Source organism: Strix uralensis, chromosome 8 (assembly GCF_047716275.1).
Source record: "Strix uralensis isolate ZFMK-TIS-50842 chromosome 8, bStrUra1, whole genome shotgun sequence".
NCBI lineage: Eukaryota > Metazoa > Chordata > Aves > Strigiformes > Strigidae > Strix > Strix uralensis.
The window spans coordinates 28,057,204-28,079,502 of NC_133979.1; the positions used below are offsets into that span (position 1 = coordinate 28,057,204).

Below are 22,299 nucleotides of genomic sequence, written 5' to 3' on the forward strand. Positions count from 1 at the left end.
GCAGAGCCATCCCCTCTGAGGGCTTCTCCATGCATGTGGCCAAGGCTGGATGGTGGAACCCAAGGAAGAGCTACACCTCCGATGGTCAGCACAGGCAGACCCGGGGCGCTGCTGCCCTCTCAGGCATGGCAGGATGACTACACTCACCCCTCGGCTCCAGCGCAGAGCTGTAGAATCACCTGGTGTTGCCTCACCCAGGTATCAGCCCAGGACCCCTCCTCACAGTCAGGTCACGATGACCAAAAGATATCTGTCGTGAAACTGTTTGCTGGAATCAGCTGTTAACGGTGCCAACAGTCATACCCTTTAGCAGGGCTGGGCACGGCCCCTGCCTGCACTCTCAACCCTGGCTCCCAAAGTCCTGAAACAGCTACACAAGACCGCCCAAAACTTTGCATCTGCCAAAATACATCTAGTTGAAAAAGAACAGGGCTTCTGTTAAAATTCACTTTGCCTGTTAGAAAAAAAACCCCAAATCTCTGACAGTCCTCAGATCCCAGTAGGGCACAGGGCTCTGTTTTCATGTTTCCGATGCGTGCAAGGAGCACGGCTGAGGGAGGAAAGCACTTCTGGGGGTGAAAATCGGTCAGCCAAAAACGTCCAATGCGCTGGGGGGCATCACCGTGGTATTTCCTCCTTTCCGAGCCGGCTGGGGGAGCACGTGCCAGCACAGCCGTCGGGGACACCGCAGGACGCGAGGGCTGGCTGTCCCCAAGCCCTCGCTTCTGCAACTGTTCTGCAGAGCAGAAAATAATTCAGTAGGACACAGAAAAATTATCCAGAATAAATATTTACAAATCACATCATGGGGCACTCAGTAGTTGCACATGAAGCGGACGGTCACGTGGCCTTGACTGCTCTTTCCAGATGCTAAATTGTGTTTTAAACGATAGGAACAAAAACATATCGGAACTTCCCTGCTGTTCCTCTTCCAGGTTAAGCAATAGCTGTGGTCACCTCCGGCGCATTGCGCAATGGGTGGGAGGGGAACAGGCAGCTCTAGCCTGGGAAGGAGCAGGCTCTTGCGATGCCGCATCTCCCACCACCAAACCCCACTCCCACGGGTGCTGCTGACTTCAACTGTGGCAAACCCAGCCCTTCCAAAAGGCTTCTGGTGCATCCTGGCAGGGCATCACTTGAATTTGACACCTCTCACATGGCAGCGAGGGTGCACCTCCGCTGAGAAAGGCCAAGACCTGCAAAATTAAGACGCCAGCGCTTTGAGAGCCCAGTCTGAGGTTGCCTGGCAGAAATTGGTTTGTTCCAGCACGTACGGGGGAGGGAGCCTCTCTAGGACCATTACCTGTGACCTGGCACACCCCAGCCCTGAACCATCCTTGCTCCACCCAGTTCTAATTTCCTTCTCCTCCCTCCCAGAAGGCAGGTGAGTGTGTCCACGGCCCCACCAGGGCTTTTGGCTTGGCATGGAGAGCTCACACATGCTCCCCATTGGTGATGTGGGGCTGGTCCTCTGGTCCCCCCCGCCAGCAGCTGGAGCCTTCCCACCAGCCCAGTCCCCTCCACTTGCACCCTCCGTCCCGTGCCGAGACAAGTTTCTCTGTGGGCTCTAAAAGACGAAGCTCAGGCTAAGCCTCTTCCATGCAGCTGGGCCTCGGTGCAGGATTACAGCTGAACCTGTGCAAAAATACACAGCCAAAACACAATGTTCACCCCCTTGTCTCCCCAAGCTACCCCACAGTGCTCCTCCCATACCAGTGTTCCTCCATCTTGCCAGCAGCCAGGCCCTCTCTGTGGCTCTTGGTGCTGTCTCTGCACTTGAGTCCCAAATTTGCCTCCTCCCGAGCTACGTACCTTCCTCCTGCCTGGACTTATCCAAGCCCTGCTCAGGGCCACCTGGGTGGGACTTGTGTCCCCTCCTCCAGCAAAGGGCTCAGGCTGTAAACGCGCCTGTAAGCCTGGCCCAGTTATGCGGAGGAGCTGGGACATCCGCCGAGACCTGCGTGCTTTGAGAGCAGCCTGGCCCACGGCGAGGAGCTCCCTTCACCCCCAGCTCCTTGCTCCACCAGCAACCACCCCTCCTGCCCCCACCCTCAGCCAGGGGGAGCACAGGGAGGCAGGCAGGCTGCTCTGGCTCAGCACTTCCACTGCTGCCTCCAACGTGCTGTATCCTGGGGACCATGGCGGTCATGGGCCCATTTCCCAAAATTTCTTCACCTTTCTGCCTCAAGCAGCTTAGCTCAGCTCTTCTCTCCACCTTCCCACTCCCCAGCACCAAGCCCAGGTGCTTGCCACCCCACATGTTCCAGTTCCTCTCCCACTGCTCTCCCAGGAGCACACACAGCTTCAGGCTACCACAGCCTCAGTCTTCCCCCACTGAGACCCCCCCTGGTACCCTAACACCACCGTGTCCATCCAACACAGCCCCCAGACCAGAAACAGGCACCAGCCTGGTCCCTTCCTGCTGCAAGGGGGTGAAGAGCGGATGCTAGAGAGGGCTGTCAGATCCAGGAGAGGTGCAGGAGGTGAGTGGGCCCCTCTGGGAGAGGGGGCATCAGGGCTGCAAAAACTGCAGGAGGGCTTGGTGCCAGGGAGGATGTGCTGATCCACCAGCTCTGCCCTGGAAGTGCTGCCGGGCAGCTGGGTAAGTAACACAAGAGATCCTCACACAGCAGAAAGCCATGCTGCTGCCTGCTACTGGAGACAACTGCCCCAGTCATGCCACAGCAGCCCCTGCTGAGAGACGACTCAAGGGACGGGTGTGTGCTTTCATGTCCAGTTTTATTAGTGTTGCATTAGTACCATAAAATAGTTGACGAGGTCGAGCACGTTGCAGTTTGTTCCAAAAAAAGGCTATTTACATTTAATCTGTCTTCATAAAAAAAAACCCTAGAACCCAAACAATACAACAATGAAACAGATGGACAACTCAGGAATCTACAAAGTGGTAACGTCCCCTCGCACGCCGCGGTCCAGACAAGGCTGGTGGCACGCAGCCCCGCTACCCATGCTCGCAAGGCGCTTCCCTGCAGCCACGGCACGTACGCAGCCGGGCAGGCAACTCTCTGGCAACCCCCCGGCCAAGGCGTGAAGCAGCAGCTGACTGGATGTGGCTCCATCCCAGTGCTCTTCCTTAAGGAAACCAGTGACCTGCTGCTTTCCAAGTTGGCATGTCCCCTTTTGCCCTAGTCTGTCCCAAAGCAGACGAGTGACCCTGCAGGAGCCGGCCCTGCGTGGAGCACCTCCCGTCAAAACCCCACTGAAGAGGCTCTAGGAAACCTCTGGGAGATGCTGCTGCTTGTTTCTGGCCTTCTCCCTGCTAGATAAGCCCAGAGGGAGCATCACAGTAAAATGCCACCACACAGCTATCCCCCGAGATTCAGACGCCCTGAATGAAGGGGACAGAGGCACTGCATCCAGTCTAGCTTCAAGAAAGCTCCAGGGTTCCCAGCCCTTTACCGCTGCACGGCAGGACTGCCCTAATCCCAGCCTTCCTGATCCCTCGGCACACCAAGCAGCAGGAGAAGGCCACTGGCTCTGCTGCCTCTCGCCAGGATTTTCTCCTTAAACTTGGAGGTGCCAGGTGCAATGCCCTCACCCTGGCTCTCCAGTGCTCCCTCCAGCACATGCTGCTGGTGAAAAACATGACAAGGCCTTTGCTGCAATCGCAGGTTAAGCGCAGGGCAGCGTGGTTCCTGGCTGAGTTTGATGATAGAAAGCAAACAGGCGCATCTCCTCCAGCCCCAGAAGCCTTCCAGCCACCTACCCTGCCCTCTCTGCAGGATAAAGCCACAAGCACGTGCTAATCAAAGCAGCAAAACACAGCCAAAGAGATAGCGGCTCTCCCCAAACTCATGTGTAATTAAGGAGGACTCTGCAGTTACTGCTGAGATGTAAACGGTAACAATTGAATTGGATGGAAAGTGCAGCGCTGAGCTCAAACAGCTGCCCAAGGTGTCCACAAAGTTGCCAGCAGGAGAGCCAGCCCTGACTGAACACCGGCAGGGCTGAGGTCCAGCCTTTGTCTCCAGGAACTCAACCTGGAGGACCAGGAAGCACTCAAGGTGCAACACGACGCCACAAAAACCTTCAATCTTTCATCTGCTCGCCAGTGCTGTTAAACTAGGTCAGCGTCGCAGAGTCCAGTGCAGCAGTGAGCCTGTTCCTGAGACCTCACCTCTCAGCGAGGCGGGGGCCCTTCGCCCAAGAGCAGCTGGAGAAGAAACCGGCTGCTTCGAGAAGCCACAGCCAGGGGAGCGGGAGATATGAGCTCTGCAGGGAGCAGGGGCGAGCTCTGGGACACAAAAGGACAGGGGCACCAGGGACACCGCCTGCAAAGCATGCCCCGGCCAGAGATCAGCTCAGATGCTGCCCGCTCCAGCCCCTGCCTTCGCTGTGTGGCTCCAAAGCAAGCCCTGTCTAACGCCAGTGGGCGAGATAACGCCACTGCATTTCTTTGTTCCAGTTGCACCTTCCTTATCAAAACTCTCACAAGCTGGACACAGAGCAGTGCTGTCTCTGCTCTAAGTCATCCTTCTGCACTCACTGACTTGCACACAACCACATAACCCCACCAGGCTGGCGCAGCTCTGCGGGCACGGGCCCATCGCTGCCCCGGCCATGCTCCCTCCGGCTGGCGGGGCTGGCTCACAGCTGGGTACCCCAGGAAACTGTTGGGGAGGCTGGGAGGGTGGGAGTCCTGAGATCGATCAGTCACTCATGTCACCGGGTGCAAAGCACCTTCCCAAAGCGGTGAGCCACACGCATGCTTTGACACTCATTTTCCTTAGAGACAGAAACCTGCTTCTCTTCCAGTCAGTAGAAGAAACAGCTGCACAAAGTGGCTCCACACGATACAAGAAAAACAACAGAGGCACAACACCCTGACCAGCGCAGCACCACCAAACTCACATGCCAGCCCTTGCCTCCAAGGCTGGGAGACACCACAGCCACCCCCTGGGCACACAGCTGCCCGTGGGCAGGCCCGGCCTGCCACTGCTGGACTCCAGGAGGACAAGGCTGAGAAGCCGGGATGTTTCCCTGCATGGAAGAGGCATTTCAGAGCAACGGCAGCTTTCCGCAGGGGAGAAACCCTGCAGAGAGGCAAGTTCTCAGGTCTCAGGCATACAGAGAGTTTCCCGGTGAATTCGCTTGTATAAAGTTAGAACAAAACACAAACCAACGTGAAATGCAACGAGCAGAAGTGTTTCTCTTACATGTACACACACGTACACAGTAGAGCAGGGCAACACACATTTGATAGGCAGGACCCTGGGAATCCTGTCCTAGCTACCGTTTGTTTCTTTACAGTAGGTTGAAATACAAAGAGGAGCACAGTGATGGTTCCCCCCTCACCCCCAGAGTAAACAAAGTTATTGCAGTCGGTCAGTCCACCCCACCTCTGCAGCAATAACATGCTCCGGCACCGAGAGCTGCCCAGGCTGCGTGCGGCTCCTGATGCTGGAACCCAGCCCAACCACTCTTGTCACACCAGCGTGAGACTCGAGGAAGAAATCACACACTGACTAATTTCCTTCAAAAAGCTTTTTTTTTGATGCAACAGCCTCAATAAAGAAAAAGAAGTGATGTGCTTATACGGCATCTCCCACGCTACCGCTGCTAGGCAACACTATACAGTCCCAGAACATCAGCTCAGGTCAACCGAAAACGCATGAACCGATGGACACAATGACATTCGAACTACAGCCGAGCTTCTGCCACAGCCAAGAGCTAGCAGACGGCAGGCAGACCTGCCCGCAGGACTGCGGGAAGAAACAAGAGTATTGCAACTAGACAATATGTCCTGCCCAGCAGCGTGCCACCGGGCGTGGGACCATGTCCTCCTCCCCTGCGTGGATTGAAGGGAATACCCAGGCCCTGGCCAAGTAGGTTGCATTTGTGCAGGGAAAGGGTTTCATGAGATCGGAGTCGGTGAAGCAGCCCGTGCTGCAAGCTGCGACAGGCACTAGATCCAGCAGGGACCATGCTCTTGCCTAATAGCCCCTCGCTCCCCATCAGCAGGAGAAGGCCTAACAGAGCACCCCACCACTGCCCTGGCCCAGAACAACCCCGGGTGGTCCCTGCACAGAGCAGGACCTGCCAAGCAGGGCAAAGTGGGTTCCCCAAGCCTTTAAAAACCCAAGGGTAAGGGATCAGACAAAAAAAAAAAACAACCCACCACACAAAAAAAGAAAAAAGGTCCTAAAGCATCACTGCCCTCAGGAAGTGCCTTCTGGAAATGCTCAGAGCCTGGCCTGCCCACAAGGGTGGGACCCAAAAGGATCCCATCAAAAACTTCTGTCCCTTATCCTGAAATGCTGGAGATGTCTGTTCTTCCACCCGGCAAGCACACTGCTCCCCAAACCCCATCTGCCACCTGCTCCCAGTCCCTCCCAGACATGACTCGGGAAGCCTGGAGGGCAAAAGACCACATCTGCAGTACTTGGAGCCGCCCAGACCCATGGCTTGTCATGGTGTCTCCTTGTAAGAGCATCCCCTTGGCCTGGCACCCCAAGTGTCCCTGGCACAGCAAGGTGTACAAAGTGAACACAAGTGCAGCCAGAGCCAAGGCAACAGTGGGAGACACCCAAAAACCTCACTCCTCCATCTCACAGGACATCTTGCTGCCTGAGGTGGACAGAGAACCTGGCTGGCTCCATCCCCTCTTGCATCCCAGCTACAGCTTCCACTGCACCTTGGGACTGAAACCCCGAGCAAAGCCCCAACCCCCAGGCAGTGCTGTGCCAGGGAAAAAGCACATCATGCTGGGAAAGGGATGCAACCCACAGAGAAACCCCTGCGGGGGAGGAATACTCAGAAAGCAGAAGGTGTGGACAACATCCATCTACAGAGCAGCCCATGAGAGGCTGCCTACCCCCCCCACACTTCATTTTTTGTTAGAGTCTCTCAGTCCCTATGAGGAGAGGTTCAAGGGCATGGCAAAAAGGCACCCCTGCAGTGGCCCTGAAACCAGGCAGTCTGCACCCAGCCCGGGGAGGTGCATGAGGGAGACGGCAGCAGGCTCTGGGGAGCCCAGTGCGGTCAGGGCAGGACAAAGGCAGCAGATAAAGCAGCCCACGCTACCTCACATGTGCGGTTTGACAGATGGACGGAAAGGCAGCTGGACATGCAGAGCGCCTGGCTGGCTCCCAGTCCAGCCACTACAGTGATGGATCTCTTCACAGACAACGGCTCATCTTCCTGGGTTTTTTTTGGCAACTTAATTTTTTTTTTATCTTATTTTTTGTTTTTATTTTATTATTATTTTTTTTTAGAAAGCATTAAAAAAAAATCTGCAGCTGTTAAAAAAAATCCTTTCCCTTTAGAGGCTGGACGAGGTTTTATTGACAGGTAATAATCGGTGTGAGTATGTAAATAGCAGCGACCCCACTGACGCGGCGTCCCCCAGCAGCGCAGCCAGCTGCAGGGACATTGTGACTGGCTCGGTTTGGTCAATGTCACAGACCTGGGACACTGGAGTTACCTTACACCTAGTGTTTCCCTAATTCCTGTTCTGCCCAACCCTCCTCAGGCATCGCTTCTGCACAAACACCTGCCCATCCCTGTGGCAGACTCCATGCTCCGAAGGGAATCTCCTCTCCAGACCTCCCTAGCTATGCAAGTGGTTTGTTTTTCAAACCGGACAGTTGAACTCCCTCCAGACTTGCTGATCTCTTGTCCTTTGGCAGCAGGAAGAAAGACTGGCCATCTTTTTTTCCTAGAAATACAGAGGGAGGGGGCCAAATGCACCATAATGCGCACGATCTTCCGCAAAATCCGTTTGAGCTGATCCACGGCTCCCCCAGCCCACTCACACCAATGAGGTCTCAGGTTAATAAGCAGTGCAGTTATTCAGCTATCTGCTCGTAAGTGGTAGGTGTTCTTGGGCAGGTTGCCTGCTCCTGCCAACTCCCCCACGACTTCATGTTGTCAGCGCATCTATATTTAAGACGGGGTTTTTTTGCCTTTGTTTAAAGGGGTTTCCTTCCCTTGTAGTAAACTTAAGAGTTAATAGAAAAAAGTAATTCAAAAGTAATCCAAGCACATCTGTAATTAATTCTGCAGGAGAGGGCAGAGCGACGCGAGTCAGAGTTGGCACGCAATTCCTGGCTCCTGGTGTGCAGTCCCCGGGACGGACAGAAGGTCCCTCTGCTGAGCACGGCTAGAAGTTAGATTTGGAGTGTCCGAATATGCAGATGGGAAAGTGCTTGACATGAGAGGACCACTGTGCTGCCAGCTGAAAGAACTTGACATCGTTCCACTCCACCCCGTCGATCAGGACTGCAGGGGAGGGTAAAAAGAGAGGAGAGTTAGAAAATACCGAATGGAATTGGCCAACGTCAAACAGCTTTGTTAGAAACCTCCCTGCAGTCGGCAGAGGGAGGCCCGGCCATGTTCTGCGCTCAGGGTACGCGCTGCTGTGCCCAGCCACCCCACCACTGTAAACAGCTGCACACACAGGGGAGAAAGGCTCGAGAGCAGACCAGGTTTAGGGAGAACAGCTCAGATTGTTGTTCCAGCATCGCTCACTGACACTGGAGCTCCCCAGACTGCTGATTTCAGCATCACCTGATCTGATTTCTCGAATTTCCTACACACTCCATTTTCTTTTTTGGGCAAATGTACTCTTGAGATGGACATCAGTCTCTCCTCACTGGCACTCTTAACCAGGAGATCCGTGTCTCCTAAAGAGGTGACGCGTGTTCTGTGAACACCCCTCACACTCACCAGTCTCACAGGGACTGGGCCAGGATTAAGGAGGTGACCTAAGCAGATCCCTCTGCTGTTAACAGTGGTGAGGATTATTAACTGAATAGGCTATGGAGATACTTTGGAAACTGGATGCACAGCTGCACTGACAGCCACTTTAGGTCTGTCTGGAAGACGCATACACAGCTCCTGCTGTGGCGTGCCTTTGTGCCAGAACCCTGCCTAGAGGAGCAGCCACACTTTCACTACTCTCTACCACTTGCACCAGATGTGCAAGAGAAACAGAGAATGACAGGGAGAGGAATGGAGCCCAGCCCAGCCCTTGTCCTCATCCAGGGCACTGACTCAGAGGAGTTCTTAGGTAAGGGAAGATCTTTCCACCTCCCAGACCTATTAACACATTCCCCCGTGCTGGACACATCCAAGCCCATTCCCCTGGAACACCGCCGTTACACTGCTCCAGGGCATGGGGCAGGACAGCAGGTCAGCCCTTTGCCTGGAGGACAAGCTGGCAGCTGAGCCTCGCCCCAGAGCCCCATGGGACGCAAGTGCTGCACTTACCACGCAGCATGTTCTGCTGATGTTTCGCTGTGCAAATCAACCTGCTGATTCCTTCAATACACTGGCTCTTTGACTCAATCTCCTTGTCTTTTGTTTTCTTGGGCAAAAACATCACTGGAAGAAAATCAAACCAGCACACAGTGAATCTCTGCCACTCACATGAGCTGCACCAAGACTTGTTTGAGTTTTTGCATTTAAACATTCATGTCTGAAAATTCTAACTCTAATTTTAGCTCCTAAAATCATCCCTGCTTGGCAGGAGTCTGACTGTGTCAGTGCTCAGCACCATCACCTACGCACACGGACATCTTAGTCCTCTGTGTCTCTATGTGAGGCGTTCCCAGCTCATAGCCCAGGCCCCAGAGGGTATCCTGAAGGTAACTCCACCAGGGAAAACAGCAGCATCTGTAGCGGTCCCCAGCCTGGGCCCTGCGCTGGGCCGAGGGGATGTGCCGGGCGGCCGCACCACCTAGGGGGAGTCCCACACACTGCAGACGGCTGCGGGGCAGCTCTGCGCTCCCGCCCGCCCATCTGCAGGCAGATTCACTGCACCAACACCCGTCCAACACGGGCTGGGCTGCACACACACCGGGAGAGCAGGAGGGACTACAAACTACGGGCAGTCGGTGGAGAGGAAAGGCGTTAGGAGAGTGAAAAAGGGTCCAGTTCTCTGAGAACTCCTTGAATGCATGAGCAAAGTTCTACACACTGGCTCCACAAAAGCTGGTGGTGTTGAACACCACTGCTCCAGGCTGGGCCAGCCCCAGTGAAGAACGTTTTGAGTGTCTCAAGATTGCTTCTCCCATAGGCACGCCACTTAAAAAGGGGTGGGAGCTCTGGTACCAGCAGTGCCACAGCTACGTTGGCCTGGTAGGGACCTGGCTGCAGGGTTATGTACCCATGTCCTGCAGGCACTGGTCCAGGAGGCTCTGTCAGCCTTCTCTCAGAGCCCCCAAAACCCCGCTTCCACCAGGAATGGCTCCCAGGCCCATAGGCAGGAAGATGTCGTGAAGGACAGCTACTGGCAGTCGAATATAAGTGAAGAACTGCCTTGCTCCTTCCTTGAAAACACTTCGCTGCAGAGCTGTTCTCCATGTCTAATATATTTTACATTACCAAGGCCAGGAGCAAATACAGAGTTACTGGCAACATTTCAAATGCTTTTTCCATTTGTTTGTTTTGAAAAAATAAAGCCATGAGTTTAAGAGCAGATTAAAAAAGAAAAAAGTTACTATCAGGCTTTGTGCTGAGAGCATTTCTCTTCTACTTCCTTTTGTCCCACAACACACTCTGCACAAGAACATAAGAGCTCCTGTAGAAGAGCTTGCACTGCTGCAACCCTGCTCTGAGTGACACTACCTCCTGTAGGTACAAGCACACCTAGTGATGGCTTGACAGGTCTGCCTGGTGCGTTTGTTGGGCTGTGACAGTGGTATTTTAACATGAGGCCACCACGTCAAATGCAACAAAACATCTCTGCTGGGACTGCTGCCATATGCTACAACAAGATGGGATGCACACACATCCTGCCTCTGCCTGCACCTCTGTCATGTGGCAGAGGAGAGACCAGAGCACGGAGCTGTACAGCCTGAAGGGTTGGGTACACGCTGCCTCTAACCTAATCCAACACCCCAAAGTAGCACCAGCAGGCTCACAAGGGACAGGGGGAAGCTGTGAAGCTGTTCAGAGCAATGTACCTCCTGGCTTTCTGCACAGCCACCCACAAATGTCCTTGCTCCATCCCCACCTTTGTTCTTTTGAGCTATACCATCTCAGCTGCTCAGCTGTAAGGGTGAACATGTCCCCTTTTTACAGCACAAAGAGGAACCACCCTTTCAACTCTATCACCTTATGTAGTCACTTCTCATCTACAGACACACTAAGATTTTGGGGATTAAAAATATGACTAAGGTGCTGTAATGCAGGACTGACAAGTCAGGCAGCCCTGGAGTGACAAAACAGGGAGAGCAGCATTGCATTCTTGGCCTTTGGCAACAGTAAGAGTGTCCACCTTACCTTTCTTGTTCTTCTCTTTTGTCACGACGGTCATGGACATCGTTGGAGTGGTGGCAATCTCACCGCTGGCAGGTAACCTGCTGACCTGAAGGGACCGGAAAGTGCATTTCAGTGTGTTTTTGGTAGTGGAGGGGTCCTTCTTTTCTGGGTCTCTCTTTCTATCCATGGGTGGAGCTGCAATCCAGTAATCCACCTGCAGGCCCATCAACTCGGCACCAAGGCTTTGGCTGGAAAACAAGAGAAGGAGGTAATGTCTGTGCAGCACTCAGCAGAGATCCCCCCCGTCTGTGTCTTCTCAGAGTGGCTGACGTTCCTGACCAGGTCAGAGGTCAAGCGCCTGGCTCTTTGGGAAATCAGGCAGCAATGTTTTGTAGTGAGACGCGATAATCACAAAAGCACAAGAAGTCATCACTGAGTGATGCAGCCCGGGTCACATTACATGGTGGCATCCGCTTGGCAGCACAGAACTGCAATGAGCCAAGACAAGCTGACCTGCTGCGCAGCCACAGGGACGAGCAGCAGGAAAGGGAGCAGACAAGCAGTTCCCTAATGCAATGCTGAGCTCAGTAACCCAGACAGTAAAAGCAACGCCTGAGGTGGCCCAGATTACTTCCAGTCTTTGAGTGGGGAAGAGAGGCTATGAGCACCTTGCTGCTGCCTCCTGAGCACTGCTGAGTGAACGACTCTGGCGAGGTACACCTCTGAACTGAGGTGAACAAAGAGCCGCTGGGTCCCTGAACATCAGGCACTCAGTTCCCAGTCTCCCTGACTTGCTTCCATCTCCTGTGTTCATGAGCTCTTTCTGTCAGAAGCTGCTTCCCTTCCTGTCCGGATGCTCCACCAGGTCACACAGGATCTCTGCTCTCCCCAGGTCCCTGCTGACACGGGGTGATCTGCCCCACAGCCCCGTTGCGTGCTGGGGAATTCCAGTGCTGGGAAAACACTCTGCCAGTCCTGTGACATTTGCTAAACAATGGCAGATTTCAGGACATGATCTGCTGTTGAAAACTCCCGGCGCATTGTGTGGTGTGGTAACAGAGGTGCGTCACCAAACACGCTGCCAGCCCTTCTTAAGCCAGAAAAGGGAAGACGAGCAGTCTGGGAAATTCCACCCCTTGCCTACCCCTGCTTCTCACTAGCTAACCTCAAGTGGAGCAGGGGTTTATCATTCAGCAGACCTACAGCTGACAGCCTATACTTCTTTCTACACAATGACAGAGTGTTGAATAACACACAAGTACTAGACAAAAATCAAACAGTTTATCTATGACTCTGTCCCCTGTTTGAGAAACGGCAATTAAGAAAGGCAAATCTGTGATCTTGCATGAACTAGGCATCCCTCTACACTGCCTAACAGGAAACTCTCAAGGTAAAACAAGGATGGCCCATCGTTTAAGTCCTCTCACCAAATCATTTCCTTCTCTTTGCCATTTACTCAGCTGAAAGCCAGACAGCAAAGCAGAGTTATCTTTGATCACCAAACCCAGGGCAATTTCAGAAGTGAGATTCTTTAAGGATGATGTTTTGGAGATACAGCTTTGGGTTTTAAGGCTCCTTTGCATCACATTTCTCATCTCAGTTGTAAAGACAGAGTATCCTAATGTTCACTATGCCCAGGAAGGATTTTCTGTTCCATTCTCGGTTAAATGTGTGGCTTAATCTTTCAGTCTGGGTCACCCTCCACCCCCTGTGCTGTCACATACAGATCAGTGGAGATGGAACAATGCTGAACCTAAACTTCCTCATTTCTTGATGATTCTACCACACAGCATAAAACCAAAAAGTACTGGATTCCTAGAGCCAGGGTGTCAACTTTAGATATATCACGTCCATGGCTCACAACATGACTAGCCTACACTCATGGATACAGGTTCCCAAACAACTTTCACCTTTGGAAAGCCCACCTGTGAGAAGTCAGCTCTGCTCTCCAGAGCCTGCACAGCCCCCAGCTCTCTGCACTGCCAGCCAGCTGCTGCTGGGACCAGCCCGGGGCAGACAGGACTGCCCTGCCACCCAACCACAGGGTGCCGACAGGAGGGACTTGGGGAACTGGGCTTCCTGGCACAGGCTAATGGCCACTAACACCTTCCAGTTGCTGGGCACCTGCTTCACTGGGGCTTCCACATTTCCATTTCCTCTTGTTAAAAGGGAACTCTCAAGCCCGTTTAAGAAGTCAGAGGTTGAAGGTCCTTTCAGGGCTCTCTGGGGTGGGCAGGAAAGGTCCCCATTCTGTCTCTAACAGGGACAGTAAGAGATGCTGCTTAGGGAGAGCACATGAGCCCAGTCTCTCACTGCAGACACTTCCTCAGCCTGATAAACACAGGATTAGGGATATCAGAAGGGACACCCCTGAATCATCCTTTAGTACCCATTAACATATCTGCTGTCCATGTCCTTGTCTAACCCTGCTCTGATCTGCTGATCCTGCTGCCACAGAAGCAGCAGAGGCAGACATGGTCCCAATATGCCTTTCCTGCTGTGTGCTGAAGTCCCTTCCTTTCTCCCTTTTACTTGACCTCTTGCCAGTGTCACTGTGTGCCCCCAGGTCTTGTACCACAGGTTTGTGAACAACAGTTTAATATTCAAACAAACCCACCACCACTGTGATTTTGCAAATCTTGAGTAACTTATGTCTTTCCCTCCTCCCTCAAACCACAGAGTCCAAGACTTCTAGTCTCCCCTCACAAGGCTGCTGCTCTGCCTCCTTGATCTTAACTCCTCCGAACCTTTAACTTCACCATGTGCTTCTGGGTACCAGAACTGCACACAAAGCGTTAGACAGCTACGCCAATGTTTCGTGCAGCAACAAAATGAGAGTCCTGGCCAGAGTAATTTTTTACTGGCAGTTTTCTAGGGGTTTCCTCCCTTCACCCCTAAAAACCGCAGCTAAGCCAGAGCTTTACATTGCCTACAGGTGCTGTCTCCTTTCTATTCTGATATGCTTTCAGGCGTACAAAGGAACGGGACCTGCAATTCCACTATGACACCTTATAACTGTCAGCTCTATCCTCACAGAGAAAAAGCCTGCTCCTTCCACAGAGTCACTCTGACCTTGGTCCCAAAAAACATACAAATCATAAAGGATTGGGCTAGCACCCATGTGTATTACAGCCAGTATTTTCTTTGGCTACGTATCTCCCCATGAGAATCCAGTCTCAAAGGGAAAATACCAGCAGATGGAGAACACAAACCTTCCCAAACAGGCTGCCACAATGGCTCATCAGAATCAGGGTTTCTGCCAGACTATCAGAAACAAGGCTGCCCCTTCTAGTTGAAATGTGTCTGCTCTTGAGAAGTGCAGCCTTCCCATCGGGTGCAAGATCCCCTCTGACCTCCCCAGCTCCTTGTTGGCCAGCAAGGACACAGTCACTCCAGAAGCAAAAGAGGTGAAGGGGAAAGTTGACAACTTAAGTGTTTTCTAGGGGGGAAGAAAGCAGAGCTATGGGTTTTCCTTTAGAAGAGTTTTTCTCTCTCACATATATGTCAGATAAGACAGCTGAGGGAGCTGTAAAGGAGACAAAACATGCTTTACCTTGAGGACGAGAAGCTGCCTGTGACAGACGGTGAGGAAGGTGGTGTGGGGGAGGCTTCTTTCACAGCAGGAGACACAGAAGGTGGGGTAGAAGAAAGGACACTGGAGCTTGAGGGAGCTGCGTCATCAGAGTCACCTTGCAGAAAAGAAGTCAAACTGTTTGTCTGGGTTCGTCTCACAGCCCAGCACATGCACGCTGGGATAGCTCAGTCTCTTTGCCCACGCTCCTGCTGCACAGGCAGACTCTGTTCAGACTCAATCCAGAGATCAGCTAGCCCATCAGCTCACTCTGCCTCCACACATAAACTACCGGACTTTCTGTGTTTGGGGAAGAGGCAGAGACGTTCACACTCCTCTGCACTCCCCACCTGGCATCTGCTCTCCTAGGGTTTGCTCCCAGATGATTTTGAGCCTCCTGCACAGTCAGAGCCCAGCCCATTATCCTGCTGGGGAACCTCCCCACGCAACCACTGCGGGGCAGCACCACTCCAAGACTCGTGGAGAATCCAGTACCTCTGGGCTGAGCACAGGGATCTCCCCATTCCCTCTGCTTCCACCCTCCACAACCAAGGCACCATTCCCTTCATGTCGGCCCTTTCGAATAGTGGGAGGACAGTGGCAGCAAGAAGTGACCCACAGAAGGGCTGCCTCCACACACAAACCCACGTGTAACCCAGGCCACAGAAATTGGGGTTTAACAGTGAAAAAATATAAGAAACTACCAGGAGATGAGGAAAAAATATATTCCTGACTAGTAGTGAATATGAAAGGAGAAAACAAGTTCACACTGATAAAACAGCACTACCCCATGTCCATGTGTGTAAGCAGGCAGTATTATCTAAATCAGCTTTGCACTCTCCCATTAAAAAACCTGGGTCTAAATTTGTTGTCAGATTGGCAAACTGGTTGCCTATCCTGGAGCTCCCAGTGTTAGGCATATGTTTGAGACTGATTTTATCAGACATTTGAGCCCAGTGTAGGGAAACAGGCATCAACTTCCAATGAACTGCCTCTCCAATTTGGAGCAGGAACCTCAAATTACAATCCACCCCACAGAGAACACACATAGGAAAAATGGGTGTTTGCACATATGTGAGTGGAGCTTCCCTGGATGAGGGTGTGGGAATTTCAGCTGGCCTGTAGCTTCTTGTAAAGTAACAAGAAAAAGGGCCTCTTGCAAGATAAAGCTCTCTTTCTGCAGGAAGCTGCTGGGAGTCAAGGCAGTGGAACTGGGAGGTACTAAAATCCAATTCCATTTTACAAAACTCCAAGACATCAGCAATGGACAAGTTCATTCAGCCTGTGAAGCCAGGCTCCCACCACCTGTATGACACAAAAAGCACACACAAGATGCTTGTTACCTGACGTTGCAGAAGATTGTTCCACTATTCCAACCTTCACCACCTAGAGGGGGCAAAACAAAAGAGCTCTATGAAACAGGAGTCCCCTGAACTTTGGGAACCCCCAAACTAAGCTCATCCCTACAGCCCCTTTGGCACTGCCCCTGCAGTCAGAGTAGTATTAAAGTATGCTAAAAAGTGGAGTCTTCCAAGAGCCAGGCAGGTCCCAGCAGCGTCCAGCCGAGCCGTACCAGCTCACAACCCTTCTCTGACCTGCACAGAAGACAGCACAGACCCTATGGAGCTGCTACAGACCTGCACAGCTCTGAACAGCCCATCGTCAGCCCCAGGCTACGGCAACTACAGTGCCCGTCTGTGACACCTGTGGGAATAGGGCAGGGAGGAGAAAGGAACATAAATACCCCTTTAGTCTTGCTTTGATACACCTGCTAATTACAGACATACTGCTTCCTCTGCACAAGTGCAGCCACTTCTAGGGTGCAGTGTAATTGGGGTTTGTTAGGAAACCACAAAAGCAACAAAGTACAGTTTTCGATCAGTTTTCTAGTCTCCAAACAAGGGAAGTGTTTGGCACAGAAGATAAAGCTCCTAACAAAGCCTCTGGGCACAGACATGGATAAACCACCACATGGACAGGTCAGAATGATCCCAACCACACTATAATAAGGATACAAATGTGTTCTGATATGGCCAACCACCAGCTAGTACGTTTATGTTAATGATAAATGCCCCTGTCAGTAATCTGCAGAACAGAGCATGCTGCAAACAGAAGCTCCAAAGAACACACTATGCCTAGAAAGATAAAATGACCCTTGGTGATATAAAAGCAGGGACCTTCTGTAGCGATAATCTGCTATGGTTCACAGAGATCATTATTCTCAACACTGCAGAGGAGAGACCCTTCTTAAGGTCCTTAAGAAACTTGTATCCAGGGCTAATGTCTACCCTATATAAATGTTGACAAATGGGAAAGAGCTGCAAAGGAATCTCAAGTCAATAAAACCTGCTTTAGAACAAGAGATGATGTCACACAGTCTGTTTAGTTTGAAAACAGAAGATCGTTAAGTTCAGACGAGACCATGTCTAGACCACATCTCTAGGGAGCACATTTCTGTGCTATGGGATCAAGAAAACGGACCTAATCATTAGAAACAAAAAACTTTGCGCAGTTCGGAGTATGGGGGTGTATGCTTAACACTAGATCTTGGAGAGCTATCAGGCTCTCTGGTGGATTCTCTGTTAATTCCAGCCTCAGAAAAGCCTTTGTGTGCAGAGGTTCCCTGAGGGAGCGCTGGCTTGGGAGGAGGCGGCTGCAGCTCAGTCTCCATCCAAAGGGCAACAAATCAGGCTCTGGAGTCCAGCAGCCACTTGTGCTGTATGTGTTAAACGCCAAGGGGATGTTTCACAGACTGTAACTAGCTGTGAGCAAGAGGAGGCGAGGCAGAAGACTTAAGGAAAGAACAAGCAACACAGAAAACTGCCTACAGCCACCTTGATCTGCAAGCCAGACAGGAAATCTCTTTGGGCCTTTTTCACCTTGCTGGCTGACTGAAGATGCTCGAGTGCAGACACATGGGAGGAAGAGAGGGTTAAGCACTTTCCCTTCCCTCCACTCAGGGAGGCGCTTGAGACTGCTGCAGTCCCAACAATGCCTCCATCCAGGAACACTGCAGCAGCCAGCCTCCTTTCCTTTCAGGAAGGAGGCGCATCCTATTAACTCTCCTGGCAATTGGCTGTTGGCACAAGGCGGGCGAACCACCATGCAGCCTCACCACTCAACCCCGGCTTTTGCACTCAAGTGGCCCCTTGGCTCCCATCACTTTGGAGCCTGGCTGAGCGGCACAGCACTGCCCTGCTCGCTTGTGGGTCAAAGACTGCATAACCCAGCTGCAGCACACCAGTTTTTTCACCCTAAAAGCCAACAGAGGCCAGCCAATGTCACGAGTCACAAACCCAAATGTCACTGGCTTCCTCTCTTCCTTGGCCAACAGCTCCAAGTAGGCTGCAGCCAAGGGGAAGAGCTTCAGTGTTCACGTTCAGCCCCAGACTTTGAGAGACACACGCAACTGGCCTTTCAGAGTCTCTTCAGATGTGTCTCATGGGGAATTACTGTGTCAGGAACACTTCAGAAGCAAGAACAGGCAGCACTGATTTGCCCCTCACCACCACATAGGAAGTCATTCTGTGCTTTTAGGCAAGCTGGCAGTGTTATGTACACAACAGAGCTGTTCACTCTTCCCACTTTCAGACAATCAAATCCAGACTGGAAATGCATTGCAAATGTCAGGACAACAATCATTTTAGAGCAACTCAAACACTCTGAGCCTCATTTACTTGCACATAGCTCTGAACGAAATCAGCCCCAAAGAAAAGCTTTGCAGAGCCTAGCAGCTATATGGAGACGAGTCAGTAGATTTGTTAGATGAGTCAAAGTAGATTGTCGTCTCAGGAACACTGCAGAGAGACCCTCACTCCAAAGAGACACCAGAGTGAAAGCAGGGTCAGCCTGAGGGCAAGAGAGACTAAACTCTTTAAATGCCTTGGGATTTCAGATTAGCTCTGATGCACTGACAGGGATACAAACTCCACATGGAAACACACCCAAGTCAGTTTAACACAGAGAAGGCAGAACAAGAGAGCCAGCATGCAAGAAAGAGAAGTTGCAAGAGAGCAGGACAATTGTAAAGAGGACATCCAGTAGCTGAAGACCAGTCAGAGGATGTCCTTTTGGCCCCAGGTCAATTACTTTATACCTAAAACTTAATGAAGAGCATGATCAAATAAGGGGAAGGAAGCTGAAAAAGGTGAAGTACACAGTGCACAAAATAACAGAAGCACAAACACAGCCCTGCCCAGATACTCGGCACTTGGCCACCTGAGCTGGGAGCATTTAAAGATTAAGGACAGGAGGAAAAGCCAGGGACTACTATCCCAAATACATATTTGCATAACAAAATGCATTAAATAGCTACTGCCCCAGACTCAAATTTAACAGTGGTCTAAACGATCTCCCTGGTGGGATGTACTCTCCACTTCCCAGGAGTGGATGGGATATTAAGGGAACTGGATACCATTCACGACAAGCACACAGAGGACAGACACTGGAAGATCAAATTTGGCCAAATCACCCAGGGAAATACTGGGCACAGCAACCCTGAGATCAGGTTCCCAGAAACACACCACCTTCCTCTGCACATCACCCAGCAGCAATTCTCTACCAGCTAAGTGCTTTGGTTAGCAGCAAAGACAGGCTGTGGATCAGAGCACTTCAGTGTCACACCTTCCTCTCTGTATTGAGCAAACAAGGCAATAGCAAGGCTATAGTGCCTGGTTCAGTGCTGGCAGGCATGCAGCACAGTGCTGTGCAGAGCCAGCTGCCTGCAGAGTAAAAGGCCCTGTAGTTTGCTGAGGGATCTTAGAGGTTTGCTTACATAGCAGGCAGTTGCATCGAACCATCGGATGCTCATGCTGACACTCTACCTTAGAGCACCCAGTGCTCCTGCTCTACCCCAGAAACCAGGTAAGTTTGGGTTAACACTTGTGGACATATTCTAGCTGGCTTGAGACAGCGTAACTAAGATAACACTCACCCCGACAAAGGGAATGAACTTCTGCGAAGATTCTTCGTCAGGGCTAAAGGCAAAGAGAAAAGAGTTGTTAACAGCTTGCTTCCACACTGGGCACAATACTCACTTTATATGTTGCATTCAAGCATGCAGCAGGGACGGACAGTATGCAAGCGCCAGTCCAATGTCTCCTCTCAAGGCCCTTTGCCAGCACGCTAAGAATCCGCATGGGTGGGGAAGAGCACGCAGCTTACGGCACATCTCTCAGGGGAAAGGTCTCTTCCTCCCTCCCTCACGCTTGACAGAGAAACATGCTTTAATGGCATGGCAGTCATTACAGACACGCGACCTCCTACTGCAAGGAAATGGATCTGTGCCACAACAACACGGAGAACTGTGTGTTACTTACTAGTACCTGAAGCGCTCTGCACGCATGGCCTTCACGCGTCCCACCTTTGGAGTCATGTGCCATACCTTGCATATCCCAGCATCGCTAAAGCAGTTAGCCTGCCACGGGGTTACAAGCCGTGACACGTGGTTATTTGTATAGCACTAGCAAGTACGTACACACACACACGCGCACACAGAGACATGTTCCCTGCCCCTGGGAGCTTGCAGTCCCTTAGACAGGCACCCTAGAGAGGTCGGGCACCAGAGCACGCTGGGTAGATCAGGACACCAACTCGAGAACAGCAAACAGCTAAACCAAACCGAACAAAACGCACACCACGTCCCAGAAACAGCTGAAGACAACACTACACACATTTTGAAAGCAGGAAGGCATCAGCTCCTCCTGGTCTGGCCCTGCCCAGGATTCAGAAGCCAGAGGGTAGAGAAGGGCCAGCAACGAAGGCCACAGTCACATCTAGCAGGAATTAGGGAGAGACTCAACAAAGACAAGAGGGGGAAGACCAGAGTGAGGAGGAAGGCAGGCTGGGAGTGCCTGCAGAGCCACTGCTCCTGTCAAGGGCAACAGATGTGAGGCCCCCCCACAGGGGGAGGGAGGAGAGGACTGCAGGAGCACATCCACGTGTTCAGGGGAATTACAGTTCAGTGGTGAAAGTGACTGCATGGGTGAGACACACAATGTTTCTCAGTGGCCAAGCACAAGAAACAGGTAAGAAGCAGACAAACACTAAGATTTCTCATGTTTCTCTTTTTTTTTTTTTCCCCCTCAGTGCTTGGAGCACTGGAATGTTCAGAGAAAAACCATCCAGCATTGCCTTCATCCAGAATACTGTGGGGTGCAGCACAAATAATTCAGGAAAGCAGGTATTTCTGTGCCGTTTCCAGCAGCAAACACGACTCACTCAGAGCTCCCTCTTGGTCCAAAGCAGAGCACGCATTTGCAAATAGCCTCTCACTTTGGCTCAGGTCTGCTTACTCATCTCTAAGGCAAAGCCAGGTGTTTTGCTCCCTTCCCACCTAACAACCTCAGGCACTGCACCTTCATTCTTCCTCCAAAGCACGTGACAAAATGTCCAAGTCCCTGATTCTCTGTGTTGGAAGCCAGAAAGGTCACACCTTTCCAAACATGGATGCAGGTCCCCCAGCAAATAAATCTCCTATGAACATGACATTTCCAGCTCCAGTTTTGCAAAGGGAAACAAGAAACCCACAGAACTGTTGGGTGAAGCACAGAACAGACATTCAGCTTTCTTCTCATCCCTTTAGCTCCATGGGCTGAGAAGCAGGCAGAAGCAAGTCCCGCTGACCAAGTGAGGGAAGCACAATAGTCGCCTAGTCATCTCTCAGCTACTGGACGGCTTTGCTCCGAGCTCTCAAGGAACAAGCCATGCCCAATTCCAGCAGAAAATTCATTCTTGTTGCCTCTGGGAGCTCAGACTCCCACTGAGGAGAGCTCAGGGGCAATTCTGAAATAAATCATTTGCTTCAGTCACCATTTATCACAGCTCACAATGATGCACAAACTGTTCCTGAAGCAATCCAGCTGGATTTCAGCTTGGCTAGTCTAGTCCTGTCACATGTCCGTTGGGAACTCTGATCTTGCACATGTGCCTCTGAAAATGCGGTTTATCAAAACAGCTGCTCTTCATGTGGATAAAAGGAAAGATGGGATGACCATGCTTGTTCTCCACTTCCTCTTTCATGGTCTTTCTTGATTGTTGTCCTTTGGGATCCCAAAATATTAATCAAGAATCCCTTCACCTTGGTAACGGTCTCTTCTATTCCTTCTACCACAGCCCTGCAACTAAAATACCCTCTCCCTGGAAAGGCAGCTCCCCCTTATTAACCAGGCTGCACAGATTTCCAGGCTGCAGAGGTTTTACCCCCATAGCGATGTCCAATGTACTGGTTTTATCCATAGCGCCTCTGAAGGCCCTGGTATCTCAGCTATAATTTAAAGCCAGACCTGACCCTGTTTTGTGATTTTTAACAGTGTTATTGATACTTCACCTCTGTAATTCTGGGGAAAAAAAGAACCAAGTTCTAAGGGAAAACAAAAAACAGACCTATGCAGAGAGTCTAGGAAAAAAAAATCTTTTATCTGGGATGGGGAGTTGTCTAATTACTCTTTTTGCTTGGGCAAAATCCATCCACCTGGAATCAGTCCTTCAAAGGTAAATTGTCCAGA

At 51.6% G+C, this 22,299-nt stretch overlaps 1 protein-coding gene across 10 annotated transcripts in view; it reads right to left on the minus strand.

Annotated features, from left to right (window-relative positions):
* Nucleotides 1-2,720: 2,720 nt before the first annotated feature.
* The window catches only part of PACS2 (phosphofurin acidic cluster sorting protein 2), an 82,870-nt gene continuing 63,291 nt past the window's right edge, over nt 2,721-22,299 (minus strand). For 9 of the 10 annotated variants that reach the window (XM_074876820.1, XM_074876821.1, XM_074876817.1 and 6 more), the window contains 6 exons: nt 19,728-19,770; nt 16,138-16,180; nt 14,777-14,912; nt 11,245-11,471; nt 9,229-9,342; nt 2,721-8,238 (listed from right to left, as the gene is read on the minus strand). In XM_074876820.1, coding sequence (XP_074732921.1) covers nt 8,120-8,238; nt 9,229-9,342; nt 11,245-11,471; nt 14,777-14,912; nt 16,138-16,180; nt 19,728-19,770 — 682 coding nt within the window. In that variant the 3' untranslated portion in view covers nt 2,721-8,119. The remainder of the gene's footprint in view (nt 8,239-9,228; nt 9,343-11,244; nt 11,472-14,776; nt 14,913-16,137; nt 16,181-19,727; nt 19,771-22,299) is intronic. The other variant, XR_012629899.1, reaches the window with a different exon arrangement.